Source organism: Podarcis tiliguerta (genome assembly GCF_965153285.1).
Source record: "Podarcis tiliguerta genome assembly, chromosome: Z".
Taxonomy (NCBI): Eukaryota; Metazoa; Chordata; class Lepidosauria; order Squamata; family Lacertidae; genus Podarcis; species Podarcis tiliguerta.
Genome location: NC_139553.1, coordinates 28,026,381 through 28,049,026, shown reverse-complemented (window position 1 = coordinate 28,049,026; position 22,646 = coordinate 28,026,381). Strand labels below are relative to the sequence as shown.

At 43.0% G+C, this 22,646-nt stretch overlaps 1 protein-coding gene and 1 long non-coding RNA gene across 3 annotated transcripts; one reads left to right on the top strand and one right to left on the bottom strand.

Moving 5' to 3' along the window:
• Positions 1-567: 567 nt before the first annotated feature.
• LOC310669761 lies at positions 568-3,956 on the top strand. Its single transcript, XR_014507363.1, has 2 exons — positions 568-848; positions 3,777-3,956. It is a non-coding gene; the product is annotated as an uncharacterized lncRNA (long non-coding RNA).
• On the bottom strand, positions 2,590-9,733 carry LOC310669574 (putative P2Y purinoceptor 10). Of its 2 annotated transcripts, none has more exons than XM_083423924.1 (3): positions 8,863-9,733; positions 2,825-4,785; positions 2,590-2,781 (listed from the first exon to the last, which is right to left on the bottom strand). In XM_083423924.1, exon 2 carries the CDS (start codon positions 4,763-4,765, stop codon positions 3,665-3,667), a length of 1,101 nt encoding a protein of 366 aa, XP_083280050.1. In that variant the 5' UTR covers positions 4,766-4,785; positions 8,863-9,733; the 3' UTR covers positions 2,590-2,781; positions 2,825-3,664. The 2 variants fall into 2 exon arrangements, with proteins under 2 accessions (XP_083280050.1, XP_083280049.1); XM_083423923.1 differs by having other exon boundaries at positions 2,590-2,792; positions 2,842-4,785.
• Positions 9,734-22,646: the final 12,913 nt, after the last annotated feature.

Genomic DNA, 22,646 nt, shown 5'->3' with positions numbered 1-22,646 from the left:
AGAGTAAGGAAGGAGAGTAAGGAAGAGATCTTTATTGAGGAAGAGAATGTGACATGTTAGCATCCAAACTGCGTAGGTAAAGGGTGAATTGCAAGAGCTGTGGAACTCTGTGATGTCATACGCCTGAGGCTGTTATGGCAGTTGGTACAGTTACGGCAGTTAGTTGAACAGTCTTAACAGTTAGAGTAGGGACACGGGTGGCGCTGTGGGTTAAACCACAGAGCCTAGGACTTGCCAATCAGAAGTTCGGCGGTTCGAATCCCCGTGACGGGGTGAGCTCCCGTTGCTCGGTCCCTGCTCCTGCCAACCTAGCAGTTCGAAAGGACGTCAAAGTGCAAGTAGATAAATAGGTACCACTCCGGCGGGAAGATAAACGGCGTTTCCATGCGCTGCTCTGGTTCGCCAGAAGCGGCTTAGTCATGCTGGCCACATGACCCGGAAGCTGTATGCCGGCTCCCTCGGCCAATAAAGCGAGATGAGCGCCGCAACCCCAGAGTCGGTCACGACTGGACCTAATGGTCAGGGGTCCCTTTACCCTTACTAACAGTTAGAGAAGCAGGTATGAACTGTTGTGCTGCTGTCAGTTTCATCTATGGAAGATGTTTTAGCAACTTAAGTATCGCCTCCCTGCATTATATATTTAATCTGCAACTGCAAGTTCACTAAGTAAAAGTCATATGTTATTTAAACTTTAAAAGAAAGTGTCTTGCATAGTTTTTTTATAGGAGGGAAGAGAGACCCAATTAAAGTGTCAAAAGACCCAGGGCTGTCTTCTGCATACTCTGCAAATGGGAACTAGAGTCATACTTCACACAGAGAAGAGATACAGGTTCAACAATAGGTAAAGAGTCACTGCAGCTGCTATGATCAGACGGCAGGCTAAGAAGCAGCAGTCCAAGTTAAAGGGGTTTAAGATCAGGCCGAGGAGTTCAGAACTGCACCCACCCGGTTATCTGAAATAAATTCATGGAATTCAGAATTTCTGAAAAATGAAGGCAGCACATTTTGGCCAGAGAATGGAGTTCTGAAGGTAGAGAGGCACTTCTGGTTCAATACTGTAATAGTGCTACTGCTTCATGGTAATGCTGCATCCTTCGACTAGAATCTAGATATTTCAGTTTGGTTGTATTAGGGCTAATGCTGAAGCCCTCATGCAAGAATAGTTAGCAAATGACTGTTGCAGCACCTAGTGGCAGGACAGAGCACTGCCTTGAAAAGGGTATTTAGAACAGCATTGTGAAGAATGGAAAAAGAAAAGCATTATTATTGAGAGGATGCACTTTTAAACAAACAATTCTGTGTAGTTGCATGCAGTATTGGGGTATCTACTGCATACACTGGCTGTGTAAATGGACACTTAGAGCTTTTCCATATGTGAATGTCCAAAACTGCCAACAACTGTAAGCAACTGCTTCAACAGAGCCAAGAGTAAATACCGTATTTTTTGCTCTATAAGACTCACTTTTTCCCTCCTAAAAAGTAAGGGGAAATGTGTGTGCGTGTTATGGAGAGAATGCAGGTTACGCAGCTATCCCAGAAGCCAGAACAGCAAGAGGGATTGCTGTGTTCACTGCACAGCAATCCCTCTTGCTGTTCTGGCTTCTGAGATTCAGAATATTTTTTTCTTGTTTTCCTCCTCCAAAAACTAGGTGCGTCTTGTGGTCTGGTGCGTCTTATAGAGCAAAAAATATGGTAATTTCTCAAAGCTTATCTACGTTGAGAAGGCAGCACAAGGGTTGGAGGCTGTGTGTGGAATACCCTCCAACATCCTGGGGACCAAAATCAGGCACTCATTTTTTGGTCCCAAGCTTTCGTGCATGCATGAGAGCACAAGACAAAAGATGGTCATTTTTCAGTCTTACAGGACCTAAAAATAAGTGTCTTTTGCTCTTGCACACACCAGCTGACTCTCAAAAGAGTGACTATCTTTTGGTCCAGTGCTCTGGTGAGAGCCAGCTGTCTCACACTAGAGCACTGGAATAAAAAATGGGACATTCTGGGATCCAATCAGAAGCCAGGACTGCCTTCTGTAATTCCAGGATGTCCAGCTTAAAACAGGACAGTTGAGGGAGTATGGGGGGCATTAAATTTTGACCTCACTGCCCTGCACCATGCAACAAGGCAGTATGTGACCCACACCTCTGCGCTGAAGTACTCCTGGTATGAAAAGTTGGGTTGCCCTGAACTAGTACATGAAGCAAATAGATACAACAATGCATATAACTGTATAAAATACTTATGTACTGCATGGAGCTTGTCTCTTTCATATATATTACATGTACAATATTTGCAAACTTTGCACATAATTTTGCATGTATTTAGTATAAATTAAATAATAATAATCTCACATTGCACGAACAGCTCCAACATATATGAGCACTGTATGCCACAAGCAGCGTGAGGAAATCTCAATCAGGTCAGCAGCACCAGATTTCATGTATAAAACAGATTCCCCCTCCATCTTTAATTTGCATTCTGTGGTGTTTGTATGGAGCCCCCGGTCGTCTCACAGACTATTGACCTGTGCACCACCAATCTGCTGCCACCAACCAGGTTCTCCCCGGTAAAAAAAACTTAGTCTCAGTCGGGTTCTCAAGTTAACAACGAAGATTGTAGTTTATTGCAAACACAAATAAACTTTAAATGCATTCGAAATGCTGTTACCCTTTACCCTCTTAGTCTTATTTTATGCTGTCTCTAACTCTTCTACCTCCCCTCACACAAGAACCAACTGCACTGACTGTCTCTCTAATTCCAGCTGTCTGCCAACTGCTTTCCCAACTGCCCTTGATCTTAGCCAAAAGGCTGAGAAGCGATTCCCAACTGCCTTTCCCAACCAACCAACCAACCCACCCACTAAAACCAACCAACCCAAACCTCGGGCTAAGCCCTTTTATAAACAGGTAGGCTCCGCCTCTGGCTTTTCTATTGGTCTACCTATCAACCCTTTCTCTCCCCCTGTACAGACATTTCCAATAGAACGGGCAAACACCACATTTTCCTCCTTCATTGGGAGGGAAGCTTCTTGGCAGTGGCTCTTTTATTTCCCCATCATTCTCCAGACAGCACATCATTCCGGAGAGGAAAAAAGGCAGCTGCTGTTTTGTTTGTGGATGCCATCCATAAGTCTTATCCTGACCTGGAAGCAATAATGCTTCTAAATACTGGTTGCTAAAAATCATGGTGGGTGGGTTGAGAGTGCTCTTGTGCTTGGGTCCTGCTTGTGCGTTTCCTACAGGCATCTGGTTGGGCACTGTGAGGATCCTGGAATAGATGGGCGATTGGCCTGATCCAGCAGGGCTCTTATTATGTTATTATGTCTCTATCTACTCTTGGAGGTTGGGGAAACCAATGGCTGCCCTGAATGGGTGGAGTTAATGCAGAACACTTTCACCTCCTCGAGTCTGCTGCACCATATAACCCCAGTGGCAGCGGCACACAGATTCTTTGTCCCAATTCTGGCAGGTTCTAAAAATGACTGGTTAATATTTATATCATATGACTGCTCTCAAGCCATCAGTGATTAATTATCAGAGACAGAACTTTCATGTCACTCAGCAACAGCATTTTCAATGTTGCCTGTTCACACATTCAGCTGAGTGTCAAGTGCTGAGTCCCTAAGAGAAGCAAGTGAAGTACAACCCATGTGTGAACCATCCCTTAGCTAACAAGAGAGAGGAGATTCCATGCCATCATGTGGCCTAAGAGTCCAAAAGTATGCCATCAATACATTTTTATTTTTGTTATCTGCCTTGCTTTTCAGCTCAACTTCAGAGGTTCTGCTGCTGCTGCTGCCAAGACTGTTGAGGCAGCTCAAGGGGCAAGCACTGCTGCACTTGAACCTTTCCCGGAACTCTGATGTCATGAAGTAGTAGAGAATTGGATCAAGACAACAATTGAGGCTTGCAAGGCACAAAGAAATGGGATGGAAATATAAAGCTCTACGCCGTACAGAACAGTTTGTGACCATGTTTTGCTTCACCATCATAAATATAGGGAAATTCACATGATACGGTGTAAAACATATGAAAAACACAGCTGCGCACCCTAAGATCATGTGCCAAGCTTTCTGCTTCTCATTGGTGTGCTGCAAAGGACTGTGGGGCTCCTGCAGGGATTGCCTCATTTTCCAAGTGCAGTAAATGACTATCACAACAGGGGCCACAAATGCACAGAATTCAGCTACAATCACCAGAGAGATTGAGGCTCCCATAGACAACTGCTGAACTTCGAGATCAGCAAAGCAGATGTTGGTATTGTTTGATAAGCGAGGACTCCTCAGGATTGGGAGAGGTAAGCAAGCAGCCCCAACCACAGTCCATATGGCAGCACTTATGGCCACATCATACCTGCACTTCCAGTCCTTGGCTTTGAAAGGGTGAAGTAGGAAGAGGTACCTTTGGATGCTGATGCAGGTGAGAAAGCAGATACTGGCATACATGTTAAGGTATTTGAGGTAGAAGCAGAGCTGGCAAAGGAAGCCCCCAAAAGGCCAGCTGTGGTTGATGTAGTAATACATCCGTAAGGGCAAAGAGACGACGTGGGTCAGGTCAGCTACAGCCAAATTCATCATGAAAACTACCGCTTTGCTCCTCTTCTTGATGAAGTGGCACAAAACCCAAAGGGCGATGCTGTTTCCCAGGAGACCCGGAACGAAGATGATGATGTAGATGACTGCATACAAAGAGGCCTGGAAATGCATTGGAGGGTCAGGACAATTTTCTGATGATTGGTTGTTCAACATCTTGATCAGGTCAGTGGCCATACAGGCTAATCAGAAGATACCTGTTAAGAAGATGATTGCTTTTTGAGAAAGAGATTTATGCTGCAGCATTAAACACACACACTCAGAACTAGATCAAGACATTTTGGCAGCCGAAGAACAATAGTCAAATGACATTCTCACACAGATTCACTAGGCATGCACTTTCACCAACTGACATGGAAGTGCAGTTTCCTGAGACCTTCACATCAGCAAGCTGCATTGACAGAATCACCAGAAAGAGAACAACCAATTTAGAAGGAGGAACTAAAAGCTATAAGTATTTTCATCAAAGCAACTAAATTCTCTTAATGTCAAGGGTGTGGTGGTGGCACTGGCTACAGACATTTTATAATATACTTCTTCAAATGTGCCTCCCTTCCTGTCTGATGACTCTAAGACTGTGTCATCATTCTCCACCCTGAGTTATAATATTCGGAAAGCACTGGGAAAGCACATACAGTAGCAGGAAACTGAGAGCATGAGACTCTTGATGTCAGGGTTGTGGGTTTGAGCCCCACATTGAATGAAAGCTTCCTGAATTGCAGGGGGTGGACTAGATAATCCTTGTGGTTCCTTCCAACTCTACAATTCTATGATTCCATGATTCAAGTTGGGTGAACGGTAGGGGCAATTCTGTCAGTTCTGGTTTCTCTCAGTAGCTTATTTTTCCACTCTTAAGTTCAGTTCTCCACAAACTCCACGTCAATTTGTTGTTGTTTTTATTATTACTGTTATTATTAAAAATACTCTTGAGAATGTATCCCAGTGATAAAGAATCTTTTTCCACCCAAGAACTGCTTTCCAAAACATCTGGAGGGAACTAGTTCAGGGAAGAGGGAGCTAGTTCAGGGAAGGTTAGGAAAAAGTACAAATGAGAGCATGTTAATGAAAACATGGGAACATACTTAGATCAGAGATGGCTAATTTGTGATCCTCCATAAGTTGTTGGACTATAAGTTCCATTATCCCTAGCCATTGGCTATGCTGGCTGGGGTTAAAGGCAGTTGTAGTCCAAAGCATTGGGAAGCCAACAGGTTGGGAAAGACTGCAGTTGGGCATGGGAACTAAGGGTCAAAGGTTTCAGAGAGTATCTGAGTAGGCAGTACATGACAAGAGCATTGTATCCTCCAAAACCTGAGGCTCCCACAGTCACCTGAATCATCTGCCCCTAATTCAGGCCCTGGAAAGACTTCCTTCTCGTAATCTCTGTTCATGGACAGTACGACTGAGGTTGTTGATACAAAACACATGAAGAAGCAAGGTTTTGTAAATACGCCCTAAGAAGGAAACTATTTTCTAAAAGATAGAGTATTTTGGTCTCTGATTCTGGTGGTGGCTACTTTTCTATTTGTAGCTTCTGTTTCATTTCCTCCTTGAAAATGTTTGCAGAATTAAAGATCACAGATAGTGGTTAAAGGCAGTTCATGCAGTGGTGCATGTGCTCAATATATTCCTCCTCAAGCTTCATATGGTTTGGATGCAGCAAATTGTAGCTTTGCGTGCAGAAGGTCCCAGGGTCAATTCCCAACATCTCCAGCTAGAGATGGGATAAAACTGCTTGCCCCAAACTTTGGAGAGCTACTGCAAACCAGTGGAGATAATACCGAGCTTAACGGTCTGAATTACTACAAGGCATTCCAACCCCTCTCCCTTTGCAAATAGTGGGCATATCCTGTACATTTAAAGCAGTATTAGACCACTTTAACAGGCATTGCATCCCCCAAATAATCCTGGGAACAGGTGCTAAGAGTTGTTTTGAGGCCCCAATTTGTCTTGCAGAGCTACAATTCTCAGAGTTTCTTGGGAAGAGGGATGACTGTTAAATCACTCCATAGCCAACATTGCAAGAAAGTGGCATTTGAGAGTATAGATGAATGAGACTGTGAATTTCAGTATCTTTGTGGTCCCTGTGACCCTAAAGAACCAGTGACAGAAATAGTTGTAATAACCAACTAGGAATAGGGGAGAAAATAAATTCAGTTTACACTTAAAGATGAATCTCCCTCATTTGCACTTTTCAAAGTGATATGTTTGGAATCCAAACTGAAATGAATTCTTCCTTCAAAATTAGTGCTTCTCTGCATTTCACAATGCAGTTCCCCTGCCAAGTAATGCTAACCCAAAGTGTGAATAAAAATGCATATATTCCTGAGAATAAAATAAAAATGCATTATATTAAGTGAAATCTCTTTGCAAAAATGGTTATATTAGGCAAAATCACATACAACCCATATTAGGGGAAACTCCTTTGTTAAAAAAATGCCCACAGCCATGTGCATATTAGGAGAAATTCAATGATGAATATTCATAAGCATTAAAAAAAATCACAAAGTGATGTGGAAATGTGGAAAACTGAAGACTGCAAAATGAGAAACTGAGAGAAACTGACAGATTTGCCAATCCCTATAGTAAATAAAAACCAACAAGGCTATTTCTCTCTCCTCTTCCTGCTCCGCCCCCCTTGTTCCTTTGAATATGGGCACACTCTTCATTTTTCATTCCTGTGGGTTTTTGTGTGGTTAAAAACTTTCCTCTTCACAGCAATATGAACTCCGAAGCTTCAGCGTTTTGATCCTTTTAACAACACATGGAAACATGTGTCATCGTGTCCCCCCACCCATCCACAGTTCATTTTCCAGACCTAGCCACACCAAACTGAAGGCTACTTGTAACTAGAGATGGGTGTCTGGGGAGACTAGCAGTGCCAAGAATCATATGCGTCCTTCAGGAGGGAGCAGGCAGCAATAATAATGGCTGAGGGCTTTCTCAGAGTATCATTTCCTAAAGCTTTTGAGTGAAGAGGATCAAATGGGGGAGGTTGGGGTTGGGTTTTTTTGGTATGCATGGTAATTATTATTACTTCCCAAACCTTTGCAAGTCCTTGCTCAGCAACAATAGGAAGCTATCTTATACCATGAGACCATCAGTCTATCCAGTTCAGTATTGTCCACATGGACTGGCAAAGACTTTGGGAAAGTCTTTCAGACAGCGGAACATTCCTAGGCTTACAAGGACATGCTAGGGATTGAACCTGGGACCTTCTATATGCAAAGATGGTGGTCTGCCAGACCCCCTTCCCAGAGATTGCTGGGACATGGTCCCATAGATGTGTGCCTAAGACTGTAACTATAGACTTTAAATAATGCCATTGGCAGGAAAATATCAAACCAAAATTAAAAGTAATCATTTCAGTATAATGTGCTATGCTCCTCTGATACAAAATAAACAACATGAGAATCATTTATTGTCTCCAATTCAAATAGCTGTTGTAAAAGCATCTTTCTAAAAAATGTGCCTATTTATTATTCTATAAAGTTACATTTACCCTTCAAAGTATCTACTACGTTAAGTAAGTCTTAAATGCTTCTGGCTTATCCATATCTTTAAAACAAGAAAGTTTTAGGAAACGGCAAAGCATCTGATCAACAAAAAATCATCGTAAGGCCACATTGATCAGTAAGATTTGCTCAACCAAGCATGTGGTTGGTAATTTAGATTTCTGTACTGTATGGCATAATTTTGTATCCCACACCAATGAAAAGGACTATCAACACCTTTATGAACCTTTTATTCAACTCTAAAGCAAGTCTAAGTTATGCAAAGTGTTGGACAACAATCTTGAACTGTACAGAGGTGATGTACTCAGGATTGGGAAGACAAATAAATATTTATACAAGGCTTTATACATTTATACAAGTGTATTGCTAGACCTTACTGTGTCTAAGCAATGCTTTGTACCTCTCTATGGTTATTGTTTAAATATTATTATGTATGTAGTGCTTGTTGCTTAATCATAAAAAAAGTTCTTAAATCATTTTTTCCTAGGCTGAAATCATTTTCCCTTTAAAAAGCATGCAGTCAACCCATCAACACTGTCTTACAGCAGATCCAGAACAACTCCGCTGAATTTGATAAAACTTCATTCTTGGAAAATATGCCTTAGTCTGCAGTTTCATGTGCTGACCCCTAGCCATGTGTACATAAATGTAAGGACTATTAGTTTCCAGGGGATTTGATTTGGCTGCAAGTTAAGTATGCCCAGGACTGTAGCCTTAGCTTTGCCAAAGGAAACATGCTTTTAAAAGACCCTCCCTTACCTCACTGCAGTTTCCATTCATTCTTTGACACGGTAGCAACCACAAGAAGAAAAGCGAGCGTCTTTCGGGTTTCTTTTGAGCAGATGCATCTTTTGAGCTTTACAGCAGCACCGTTTCCACCACGATCCAGATTTCTTTACAGGATCACGAGTTCTAAAACCGTCTTGAGGAATCGGGTAGAAGTGCTAGTGGTGTTCGGAGACGGGAGCTATGACTGTACTAAAGGAAATCCTGTATTTTGTTTCTCCTCCTCACTTAAAAAAAGACGCTCACACAACACAGCTTTTGGAGTCGAAACAAATCAACAGATGACATCACAGTGATATGTTTGCCAGTAGAGGAGTAGTTTAGCATGCTGGCTTTCTATCCATTCCTACTTCTTTGCATTCACATCCAATTCTACATACTGCTTCTATTTTACTGTTATGAGCTTAGTGTGGTGTAGTTGCCAAGCAGAGGTTGTATCCTATGTTAGTCATACTTGGATCAGACCCACACTAAAATTAATTCAGACACATTAATTCCAGTGAGTCCATTCAGAGTAGAATTTAGCTGGACAGACCCAAGGGGAGCTATTTTTGTTCGTTTGTTTTAAATTCCATGGTCGTACCCTGCCCTGATGCCATGTGGTAATGAAGAACGGATGAAAGATATTGTGTTTGTTGAAGGAGCTTATTTGTATCATATAATCATAGAGTTTTAAGGGACCACAACGCTTCTCTTATCCATCCTCTTGCTATGCAGGATATTTTCCCCCAATGTGGAACTCAAACCCATGATCCTGAGATTAAGAGTCTCAGGCTCTACCGACTGAGCCATGTCATTTCTGTTTTGATCATTGTTTATGGTTTTTCTTTGATCAATAAAGCCTTTGAAGGGGAAAAAAAGTGGTTAATGGTGTTTTTTCAAATAAATAAATAAATAAATAATAAATACCTTAATAAATGACCAGTAAGTTTAAATTTCAACAAGTCCAAGCTTTAGCTATCCTTAAGACAGTGTTCCTTCAGACTATTTTTCATTTCCCAATCAGTATTATTAGAATAGAGAATAATAATTAATAAGTGATGCCTCTGAAAGGGTTTGTATTTATGGTAGCTAAAAATGTGTGAAGGGAGTCAGCATTTTATGTTTGAAATGTGACAATTAGTCATTAGTGTGAGTTCAGTCATACTGCTGCTGGGTCATTTTTCAACTGTAGTACTTTATAGGCTGATGGTTCACACCAGTGCTACCATATCAAGCAGTTTTACAGCAACTGGATCCCATTAATGTACACACCACTTTCATGCAGTAATTAATTGCTACATCATCAAAGGAACATTGCAAAAAATGCCTTATACCGAAACTGACTATTGGCCCACCCAGCTCAGTATTACTGTCCACAATGACAGGTGGGAGGTGTCCAGGGGTTCAGACTGGGGTCTCCCCCAGCCCTACCTGGAGATGCCAGGGATTGAACTGGTGGGTGCTGTTACCCTACCACCAAGCTATGGTTCTTCCCATCATCAACATATTCATCATCTCAAGGACATGGGGATTTGCTTACCAGATTCTTTTTTATTAAGAGAGAAGCAGTTCCCAGCACATTTGGGGAGTCTTGAGTTATATATTGTCCTTCAAAATGATATGAGTATGGATTTTTCTGCTGCATAGTAAGTGTGGACAGGAGTTTGGTCTTCAGGACCCGCCCTCTTTTTGGTAATGTGTATTACCGTATTTTTCGCTCTATAAGACGCACCAGACCACAAGACGCACCTAGTTTTTGGAGGAGGAAAACAAGAAAAAAAATATTCTGAATCTCAGAAGCCAGAACAGCAAGAGGGATTGCTGCGCAGTGAAAGCAGCAATCCCTCTTGCTGTTCTGGCTTCTGGGATACCTGCGCAGCCTGCATTCGCTCCATAAGACGCACACACATTTCCCCTTACTTTTTAGGAGGGAAAAAGTGAGTCTTATAGAGCAAAAAATACGGTACCTCATTTCCTGTGTGGTAAATTGGGCCAGTATTCCATTATCCACTCCACAACATCCATAAGACAGCATGTCGTCCATTAGCATGTTCAGTCCTAACTGGGCTGTTTTTGACTCTCTTCCACCAATTTTTATTATTTATTTATTTATTTATTTATTTATTTATTTATTTATTTTACTCCTGCAAAGCTTATGCTTCCCCCAAACTTACTAATACCTCCCTCTAATGTGTAGATGCCCTGACTCCCTCTACATTCCTGGTTGCTATTTATTCTTATTATTTATTTGATTTATATACCACCCTTTATTAAAAGATCCCAAAGCGGTGTACAACATTAAGAACACATTTTATGGAGCATAATAATAAAAACACAACACAAAGCATAATAAAAGACAGGATATTAATACATTAATCATAATAATAGTTGTAGGGTTTGATCTTTGCTTTGAGAATTAAGAAGAGCTGGCAGATGTTGGAGTCAGCAGTGTGAAAATGCAGGCTAGCCTTGTTTTTATGGACCAGGGTATTGCTGGGAGGTGAGCTATTAAGGGGAACAAAGGCTAGTGATGGCCAGCCATCAGCTCATGAGGAAGTCATCAACAGGGCTAAGCCTGTGCGAGACAGGGAGGGGCAGGGCTCACTCTTTAGTGGTGTGTGTTACTGGGCAGGGAAAGAAAGGGTTTAGGGCAGGGGTCAGCAAACTTTTTCAGGAGGGGGCCGGTCCATTGTCCCTCAGACCTTGTGGGGGGCCAGACCCACCATCTCCTGAAAGCACCCCCCGAAAGGACCCTCCCTCTCCCGAAAGGACTCTGCTGATGCCACTCACGCCGCAGCCACTGACGCAACCTCGTCTTTGGCAGCGTCGTTGTTATCCTCTGTCCCGTCCAGGGGTCTGTGGGGCGCAGAGCCCATGCCGCTGGCCTGGGCAGTGGAGGCAGCCTCCCTGCCACTGCTGCTTCCTCCTGCTCGGCTCTTGGCCATATGCGGCTGCTTCAGTGGGAAGGAAGGGGAATTGTCCAGAGGCGTCCGCAGTCTCAGAATGGTCACAGGAGCTTCCTGCAGCCAATCCAAAGCCACGCCAGCATCGCAGAAGTCAGTCCCTGCATGGCGAGGCCTCTGCGCCATGCTGGTTTAGTGTTGGGACTGACCAAGTGGGTGGCAGGGTCTGCAAGGTTCACGGGCCAGATTGATGAGGCCGGTGGGCCACATCCAGCCCCCAGGCCTTAGTTTGCTGACCCCTGGTTTAGGGCAGTGGTTTTCAACAAGGGTGCCATGGCACCTGGGGTTGCTTGAATGATGGTCAGGGGTGCCGTGGGCAACACTGGCCTCCATCTCTCCTTCCTTCCCTCCCTCCTCTGATGCCCTCTTGCGTCTCTGCCTCCCAAAGGCTTGCACAGCTGTTTGTTGCAGCAGCCCTGGCTACAAGCTCCCCAGGTGAATGGCGCCTCTGGGGCTGGCCAGGGGGTCCTTCCCAGGCCCCTGTGGGGCAGTGTGAGGAGGCAGCTCGCTTTGGGGCAGGAGAGGAGAAGCTCAGACACCAGGGATGACAGCAGCAACTGCCTGGAGGACTTCCAAGGAGAGGGGAGAGGAGAGAGGAGAGGGGGCTGAGGGAACACTCCATAAGGGAATGTGTTCAAAAATGGGTGAGAGGCTGCCAGCTCTGCAGGCAAGGGGTGACATAACTGGGCTGCTGAGCCCCACAGGAGTGCCGCAGAAAGAATGTCATTGGTCAAGGGAGCCATGGACTCAAAAAGGTTGAAAACCTCTGGTTTAACAACAGATTTGGATGGCATGCGTATTGGATGGTATAATAAAGGGAAGGTATATAAAGGGTTTCATAACCACATAATTAGGAAATCACTCTTAAAAGTATGGGGAAAATATAAAGATTTATTAGAACAAAAGACCCCATGTTGGGTATCTCCATTAGAAGTAATTCCATTTAAAAAGATAAACAGGGAAAGAGAATGGCCTACATATAAGGACGTATTAGAAGAGAGAGAAGGGAAATTAAAGCTCAAGGAGTTAACGAAATAAAAGATTATGTTTATGATTGGCTGCAACATCGTCAAATAAATGAGGTTTTTAAATAAGATAACAAGAAAGGATTTAGTTATACCATATCTAGATTCCAAAAAGAAATTATAGATGAGAATACTAAACTTCTAAAGAAAATGTATAATTTATTATTAGAATGGGAAACTAAAGATGAGGAGGTGAAAAGTGTAATGATTAAGTGGGCACAATACGCAGGACACAATATACAAATGGGAAAGACTGGGAAAAGTTATGGAAAGTGAATCTTAAATTCACTGACTGTATACTGCTAAAAGAGAATTATATGAAAATGATGTATAGATGGTAGATTACACCTGTAAAGATGGCAAAAATGTTTAAAACAGGTTCCAATAAGTGTTGTAAAGAAAAAGAGGGTACATTCTTTCATATGTGGTGGAATTGTAAAGTAATTAAAAAGTACTGGGAAATGATTTACTGTATAATGAATTGAAGAAAATGTTTAAGTTAACTTTTGTGAAAAATCCAGAAGCTTTCTTGCTAGGCATTTCAGCTCAAGATTTGCCGAAAGAGAAGAAAAACTTTTTATGTATGCTACAACTGTGGCTAGGATTTTGCTAGCACAAAGATGGAAAGAGTGTTGAAATACCAGCTAAGAAGAATGGCAAGAATTGATGGGATGCACTGAAATGGCAAAATTAATGGTAAGACTTCGAGACAAGGAAAATAGAGACTTTAAGAAAGACTGGGAACCAATTATGTTATATCTACAGAATCAATGTAAAGAAATGGACTCACCTGCAGAGTTTGATTAAACACTTGCAACTAACAAAACTAATAAAACAAATGTAGAGATGGAAATACAAGGTTAGAATGATAAGAGAATAATAATAATAATGTTTTAAAAATCTTAAAGAATAAGAAATAACCAATAAGCAGGGAGAGACAACATGCCAAAAAACTCAGAAAAGATAGTTGAGGGAAGTCATGGGGTGTTTTTTTTTGTTTTGTTTTTGTGGGGGCGGGATTTATACTCTATTTTGCTTTCTTACTTGAAATAATGATTGTGGTGATGATAAAATTGTAAAACTCAATAAAATCATTTAAATAAAAAGAAAACCTCTGGTTTAGGGTTTCAGCTTGGCTAAAGGAAAGTTGTGGCATTTTGCAAGAGGCTTGGAAAGTGGTGGAGAAGAGAGGTTGGCAGAACTACTGGAGGGCTGGCTGCAGTGGTGGACTTTGGGCTCTCAGATTTCGGCAGTGTCCTGTGTGACGCTAAAAGTTGGCACGCACACACACACACACACTTCTTGTGGTCCATTCTGCAACATCGTGACATATCCTGCAGCAGACTGCTCAGTGCAGCTGCACCATTCATGCTACCCTAAAACCACCTTTCTTGGCTGGAGCAGGCAGCAACAAAGGGACAGGCAACATGGCTGGTTCCTCTGTTTGAAACCTAATCCTGCTGCTCCTAAGAGAGGGGCAAAGACTCATCTTGAGATGTGAATGCTCTGAACCTTCTCTTCACTGTAGGCACAGGTTGTAAACAAACCATAGATCCTAAAGTCACCATATATCTGCCGTGCCCAGAAACATGAACCCTGGGTAAGCGCCAAGACTCTGAAATCTCACACTACTCTGAGTCTGAAGAGGCATTTTACAATTTCAAAATAGGAGGCCTATGGGAACACTCAGTAACAAAGGGGGTGTTGGGTCCCCACAAAACTTCATTGGAGACCCAAGACCCCAGCAAGGGTTCCTGCCCTTGCTGTAAACAAAACTGAGCTGGAAGCATAAGGCAGGTTCTTATTAGCGGTTGTTCCTAGCTAGAAGCATTTTAAATGTGTGAGTATCTGTATCAGAATGTGAATGCTCCCTCTCATTTTGCACTTCCTTTCCAGTAAAACATGTGCAGCCTCAGTGAGTTTCATTTCTGTCCCTGTACATTGTAATTACGCAGGTGAATTGCTGATGTTGTTTCCCACGCAACAGATTCAAGGAACTTGTATTTTTCTCAACTATTTTCTGCAATGTGGGGAGGTTAACAAAATTTATTGTTGGACACATGGCTGATGCTTTCAGCTAACTTACACAGGGATTCCAGAATTGTTTTAAGGGAGGGTGGTGCAGGCCAATATTAAATTACGAAGGGTGGGGGCTTTGTCCTCTGCTCACACCACTTGTCCACTCCCCCCCAACTCCCTAGAGGTCCCCCTTCCTATCCCTCACAACTACTAACTTCACCTTTCACCCCTCTAACACTATTTTTAAGCCACTCGCTTTTTTATTATTATTCTGCAGCCCTGTTTTGCACCCATTTTCACCTTCATCCCCATGTCCATGCTTTCCCTTCCTTTTTTGAACTGCACTTGCACACAAACCACCCTCCATGGCAACCTCCTGCACCTTTCTCTTCTCACCCATTGCAGCTATGCAACCATTTCACTTTCCATCCAGTTATAGTCATCCTACGACTCCCATATTGCATTGCCATTTTTACCTCCACTTTCATCTTCACCCCATTTCCACAAGTACCACTCTCTCCTTACTTTTGGTAACCCACTTTTGCAACTCTCGTTTTCACTTTCGCCCCATTTCCCCCACCTTTCTCCTGCTTTCATTTTTCAACTCCCTCTTGCACAAATCACCCCATTTTCATGCCACCTGCTCTCGTATTCTGCAGCCCACCTTTGAACACACACTATGTTATCACCTTTGTCCCTTCCCCCTCCGTTTTCCAACTTTCTTTGTGCACAGACCACCTCAATGCTGTCTCCTATTTTGCGGTCCCCTTTGCATGCACGCGCGCGCGCGCACACACACACACACACTATGATGATGTATGTTGTTGCATTTTTAGGATGAATAGAATCTTAAGACCAGGGCTGTTAGTTGGCTTGTTCAATTACGAAAGGTTAATTTCAGTTAATGGATGCTGTACATATAAGGGTCTTTGCTTGTTAATTAAATATTTGTTCTAAATTACTACATTCAATGTGGAACTTCATAGTGAAGAGAACACATGGTACCAGGCGTGAAATGCGTAATGTGAAATATAATGTGGAAGCTGTGCTATTTTTCTAGAAAAAGAGGTGCCGGAGCTCACCACAACTTTCTCCCTTGTTCTCTTAGAATGGCAATGGCGCCCAATTGAGAGGTGCCGGAACTGAGCTCCAGCAAGTTCCAGCTGGAAAAAAGCCCTGTGTGGGTGGCACCATGAAATATTTCAGGACTCCACATCCTTTACTACTCTCACATGAGGCAGCTGAGGAACAGAAGAAGGAGAGTTTCTTTTTTGTGCCCATCTCTCCTATTTCTCCTTGTTAAACCTTTTTTTAAAAAACCAACCAACCTGAGTGTCTCTCGATCCCTCCTTTATTCAGACATCTACCATTGTTTAAAACAACCACTTTTGCCCTCTCAGTGGGGAAGCTGTCACACCCAGAGGGAGATCCTCCCCCCCCCGGCCCCCTTCAAAGCCTTTCCTACCCCCTCAAGTTATTTCCTACAGACATGAGTTCCCTCCTTTTTGTTCCTGTCCCACACCCATTAGTACCTTGGGAAACAACCAATGAAAGCAGCACAGTGACAGACCGGTGTAAACATTGCACAAAGAGAGAAAAATCTAGTGTATTTCCATAAGACATAGTTCATGACTAGTACAAAATAGTAGGGGGGGGGAGCCCTAGAATCTGACTGTTCAGGGCTCAGCTTCACCCGCAACCTCACCCATGTCTCCCTCTTTTCATATCTCTCCATACATTATTTCTCAACTCACCTTGGCTTTCCCTTCCACAGATAAGATATGCTCCATGTTTGCTGAATTGTACCTTTTCCTCAATTAGCTTTGACTACAGCAGTAGGGCTGTTGTGTTTGCCTGATCTTCTCAGGAGGGTGCTTACTTCTCTCTAAGCTCTCTCCAAATGGGGGCTGTAGCCACCTCTGCCCTCCCATTCCAGGGTCTCTTAGACTTATGTTTTGCATGTGAACCAAATTAGACATGAGGATGGTTGACATGTGTTTCTTGTTATGTGTCTTCCCTGGTGAATACTTGACTAGCAAAAGCAATGAGGGCTAACACCAAACCCTCTCAGTTCCATGTACAGTTGTTTTATGTGGTGGACTACTGGACCACTACAGTTTGCACCATGTTACTGGGTAGTGAAGTATTCTTACTGTGGACTGGAATCACCCACCTAGGCCAAATCCTGTCCATCCATGGCCTATCTATCTAGACAGGAATGCCATAAAGAGCTTCCTGTTTGGCTAGGATTTGGCCAAATCAACACTGGTCTTTCTGGCTCTGGTGGGTTTCTTGGCTTTCATTCATTGGTTCACATCCTGGATCATCTCTGGCAACCTTGTGTGGTTCAACACCAACAATGGAAGAGATGTACTGGTCCATCTCTCCAACCCCCCCCCCCCGGTACCTTACCTGTTCTCACTTGATTTCTCCATCCATGTTACTCCATTCCCAGCTTGCTTCTGGTGTTTGGAAGGGAGCCAACTTTGGGTAAGGAAAGCCATCCATATCTGTCCCCTTAAAGGCAATCTTGCCTAATTTGCACTTTCTGAAACAATATGTAAACTGAAACAGAGCCTTCCCTCAAAATTTACACTTCTCCAAATTTTGCAATCTGGTTCCCCATTCAAGTGATATGTGACAAAATGTCTTTATTGGGGCAAAGTGTGCATAAACATGCATATATGGGGGAGGGAATAAAAATTAGAAAAGTCATTGCATTAGGTGAAATTGCTTTGCAAATTTATACATATTAGGCAAAGTTGCATACATAGGAAATTCACACTAAAATACTGATGAATTTTCATGAATACTCTTTTGGGAGGGGGGTGCAATCTGATAAAAAAAATATGGAGAACTGAACTCAAACTGAGAGAAATCCAAACCAACAGATTCAACTTTCTCTTGCCTTCCCTCTTTGGATATTCCAACTCTTGTGTGTTTTGGATAGGGGATACTACCAGCGCTACCTGGAGATGCCAGTGATTGAACCTTTTGCATGTGAAGCAGATGTTCTACCACTGAACTCAGTATGGCTCTTCCCTTGTATCTGATGGAAAAACAGTTACACAGATTTGCTTTTCTTTTGTTCAGTCTGAATGTTGCATCTGTATTAGGTACTTAGGACATAATATATTGGAAATATATAAATGTGCAAATTTGCATGGGCACATTGCCCAGAAATGTGTACCACATACCACTAGATGGCAGGAGCTTTGTTAGGGCAGCAACAATATTATTGGTCTGTAAGGTAGAACATACCTCCTCCCAGGTCTTGGACCACATTTTGGAGAAGAGCAAACAGGGAAATTGACCGCCTTTTATACACGGTATTACAAGAATTGGGAAGGCAATGTGGGGGATACATTTTAGTGCCGTCACAGACACACACTGGACAGCTTATCTCTCCAGCACCACCCACTTCCCCGAAACTATACTGAGAGTGATGCTCCAGGACAGGAGTGAGGATCCTCAGGGCTGGAACCCAAGTGTGGCCTCCCAAGCCTTTCAATCTGGCCCTTGGAAGTCTTCCCAGGCCCCCCTTCCTATCCCCTTACTGACCCTGCTTTGCGCTTTCCTTGAGCATTTACCCTAGTTGGAATGAGTCCTTGCACTCTGATAATGCTTCTTCCTTGCTGCATTGGAAGGTACAGAGGAGTTTACAAGTATGGGGGGAAATTAGCCTTCTTACTGACAACCAGTCCAGGAGGTGGCACTGCCTGTAAGCTTCCACCTCCTTAGTCTTGGTGTGGCCCTACAACTCAGCAGGGAGGAGGAGGGTGGGGAGAAAACTATTGCAAGTTGGCTCTGCTTGTCTTTGGCTCTGGCTTCAGCTACTGTCGGGCTCCCTGTCTTCTGCCCTACCAGTCCCAATGGGCATCAGCCACCACTGCCAGTGTGCAAAGTTAAAATTCACACATTTGCTCTGCCCACTATTGCTCTGGCCCTGCCCACCCCTAGCATGTGGCTCTCAGATGGTTGCTCAGTAAAAAAAATAAATACAATCCCTAGGGTTGGGGGGGGGGAGTTCCCTTTCCCCTGCTCTTAGGACTCCAGGATGCTGCTGTGGTGCATCTGGTTACACTGAGACAGCGATGAAATTAAATGCAGCCTAGAAAAGTTCCCTTCCCCTTTTGTGAAAAGGATGGGAACTTTTCAAGACTGCACTGCATTTAAAAGGGGGTGTTTTTTCTGCCTCATTCTCTGGATACTTTATTATTTCTTTAGAATCACAGTGGCTATGTGGTTGAGCTTGCCTGAGCATTATGAGGTGGCTGTGAGTGGTTTTTCCTCTTTCCATTAATCTCTGCAGTTCCTGATCCCTAAAAGGTCCCATTAAGGGAAAAATTGCTTCATGGCATAATTCTTTGGGTTTCAGTTGAAAAGTGGCAAATGGGATGACCTGATATTGGTGCACTTGCTGATTTTATTTTAAGAGAGAGGTGATTTATTTAAACAAAACAAAACAAAACAAAACAAAACCAACATTTTTAAAAGACCAGGCTTCTTTGGGGGAAGCCATGTACTCTAAATATGCTTTAAGTGTGTGGTGTGGATGTGACCTCTGTCATTTTATGAGTCTTCATCTTCTGAAATATCATTTATCTCTAAAGGCATGGCACATTGTTGTGGCATCTTTCAGAACACTTTCAAAGCTTTGCTAAGTTTTGCATATGTAGTAACCAAGGACAGTTGTACAAACCTCTGGCACTGTTAAAAAAACCCCATTGTTCTGGTTAGTGTATGTAATGTAGATAATTAGACTTTTTTTTTAAAAAAAAAAAAAGGAGCCTGTAGGCGGAAAAACAATGGTACCCTGTCAACCATCAACCGTTAAAAATAACTGACAGGATGCACCTGAATGTATAAGGAGTATGCCCACGCCTTTTGAGAGGAAAGAAAGAAAAATAACAGAAGGGGAAGGGGAAGCCCTGTGCAACGCATTATGCATTCATAATGCATGTGGACTTCCTCACATATTGTTTGTATGTGGGTGAGGAGGTGGGTGGACCGATGGACAGAAAGATACATAGACAGCCAGACAGACAGTCAGATAGATAGATAGAAAGGCAGATAGACAGACAGACAGCAGATAGATAGATAGATAGACAGACAGACAGACAGACAGAGAGACGGAGGCATGATAGAGGTGTAATTAATTTTACATTGTGTGGAGAAAGGGGATAGAGAAAAGTATCTTTCTCTTAACCCTGGAAATTAGGGACATCCAATGAAGATGACAAGATGGTTAGACAGTGTTCTCGAAGCTACCAGCCTGAGTCTGACCAAACTGTGGGAGGCAGTGGAAGACAGGAGTGCCTGGTATGCTCTGGTCCATGGGGTCAGGAAGAGTCGAACATGACTAAATGACTAAACAACAACAATGAAGATGAATCTTGGAAGGCTGAGGACAGACAAAAGGAAGTACTTCTTCACACAGTGCTTAGCTAAGCTATGGATTTTGCTCCCACAAGAGGCAGTGATTGCTACCAGCTTGGAGGGCTTAGACAAATTCATGGCACATGAGTCTACCAGCAGCTACTAATAACAACTACTATGTTCTTCCTCCACTGTCAGAGGCAATATGCCTCTGAATACCAGTTGCTGAGAATCACAAGCTGGGAGAGAACTGTTGTACTTGCAAGTTTGCCATAGGCATCTGGTTGGCCAGTGTGAGAACAGGATGCAGGACCAGAGGCACCTTTGACCTTTGACCTGATCCAGCACATTTTTCTTTTGATTGGACTTCTTCAGGTGCCCTCATGGAATAAAAAAGTGATGAGGCAGGTGAAATCAAAATGTTTTGCTATATCATACCCTCCAACATATCCCAGAGGTAAACCGGGACTCGTGTCTTTCAGGGCCACGATGTTGTGTGAGATCTGTGTGACTTTCACAGAGTCGTTACTTGGTCTCAATTTATTATAAAAAGGTATTTATTGTATACGATGTCCTCAAGGCAGCTTACCAAGATATTCAAAATCAGAACGCAATCAAATTAGGGAAGGCAGGGCTCTCACACGCCTCCCAGTTGTGTAGAGTTTCAGCAAGTGAAGCCTCTGTGTGACTCCTGTTAAAGGTGCAGGATGCCCCTGTCCTCTTTCGCCTCCCCAAATCAAACATTAAAAACCACAGGAAAATAAAAAGGCAATAAATAACAAATAACAAGGCACTCAGATGACAATTAACCACCCCATCCCATATAAAAACAGCAAATCTGTCCATTACAGGGGGATCAAGGCTCCGGAGGGGCCATAAAGGCCATTATTACAAAGATTACTTCCTAAGAGGGAACAAGTTGCCTAAGAGAACTGTAGCTGAGGCAAAGCAAGTGTGGAGCTCATACGAAACCAGGCTGAAAGCCCCCATGATAGAGTGGGGTATATAAAGTATAATAAAAACTAACTGGAAGTAATGGTTTAGTGTGCTTATGGCAAGTTTCTCTTAGTTATTAAAAGCAGTGCTTCTGTGAAGGTACTTTATTTCTGTGGTTAAGGTTAAGTACCGACCTCCAGAACGAATTAAGTACTTAATCCGAGGTACCACTGTACTTTATTTCTGTGGTTAAGGATATATAGGCGGTTGTGGGCATAGGTGCCAACTATAGGGGGCCCTGGGAGCCCAGGCACCTATTTATTTTTGTAGGTGCTCAGCACCCACAGTGCGGGCTCTGATGTGACTTCCAGGCAAAAACATTCCTTTTTAAACAGGCCTTTGGTTGATGATTGACATCTTATGTCCATTTAAAATGTGGAGGTTTTTTGTGGGGGGGGGGGGTGTTACTGTGTTGTTTTTATTTTGATTATATATACAGTGGTACCTTGGGTTACAGACGCTTCAGGTTACAGACTCCAGTAACCCAGAAATAGTGCTTCGGGTTAAGAACTTTGTTTCAGGATGAGAACAGAAATCATGCTCCGGCTGCACGGCAGCAGCAGGAGGCCCCATTAGCTAAAGTGGTACTTCAGGTTAAGAACAGTTTCAGGTTAAGTACCGACCTCCAGAACGAATTAAGTACTTAATCCGAGGTACCACTGTACTTTATTTCTGTGGTTAAGGATATATAGGCTGTTGTGGGCATAGGTGCCAACTATAGGGGGCCCTGGGAGCCCAGGCACCTATATTTTTTTGGTAGGTGCTCAGCACCCACAGTGCGGGCTCTGATATGACTGCCAGGCAAGAACGTTCCTTTTTAAGCAGGCCTTTGGTTGATCTGATTGACATCTTATGTCCATTTAAAATGTGGAGGTTTTTTTGTGGGGGGAGGGGTGTTACAGGGTTGTTGTTTTTATTTTGATTATATATACAGTGGTACCTCAGGTTACAGACACTTCAGGTTACAGACACTTCAGGTTACAGACTCCGCTAACCCAGAAATAGTACCTCGGGGTAAGAACTTTGCTTCAGGATGAGAATAAAAGTGGTACCTCAGGTTAAGAACAGTTTCAGGTTCAGAATGGACCTCCAGAACAAATTAAGTTCTTAACCTGAAGTACCACTATATTGTAGTTTTCATGTTTATCTTTTCTGTGTACAACCCTGAGACCTCCAGGTATAGGGCAGTATATAAATTCAACAAACAAACAAACAAACAAACAAACAAACAAACGCAAACATAACAGGGATGTGACATGGGCAGGGAATGAGGCAGAAATAGTAACCCATGTCCTTCCTCCCCATCATAGCAATCCTTGGGGTGTTGTGAGGATGACGAAATAAGGCTTACGTTTTTGTTGAACAGTGGTGAAGAGAACACAGTGCTCTTGCC

Excerpts from the sequence above, each read along its gene's own strand:
- LOC310669574 (XM_083423924.1), bottom strand. The coding sequence starts at position 4,765 with ATGGCCACTGACCTGATCAAGATGTTGAACAACCAATCATCAGAAAAT.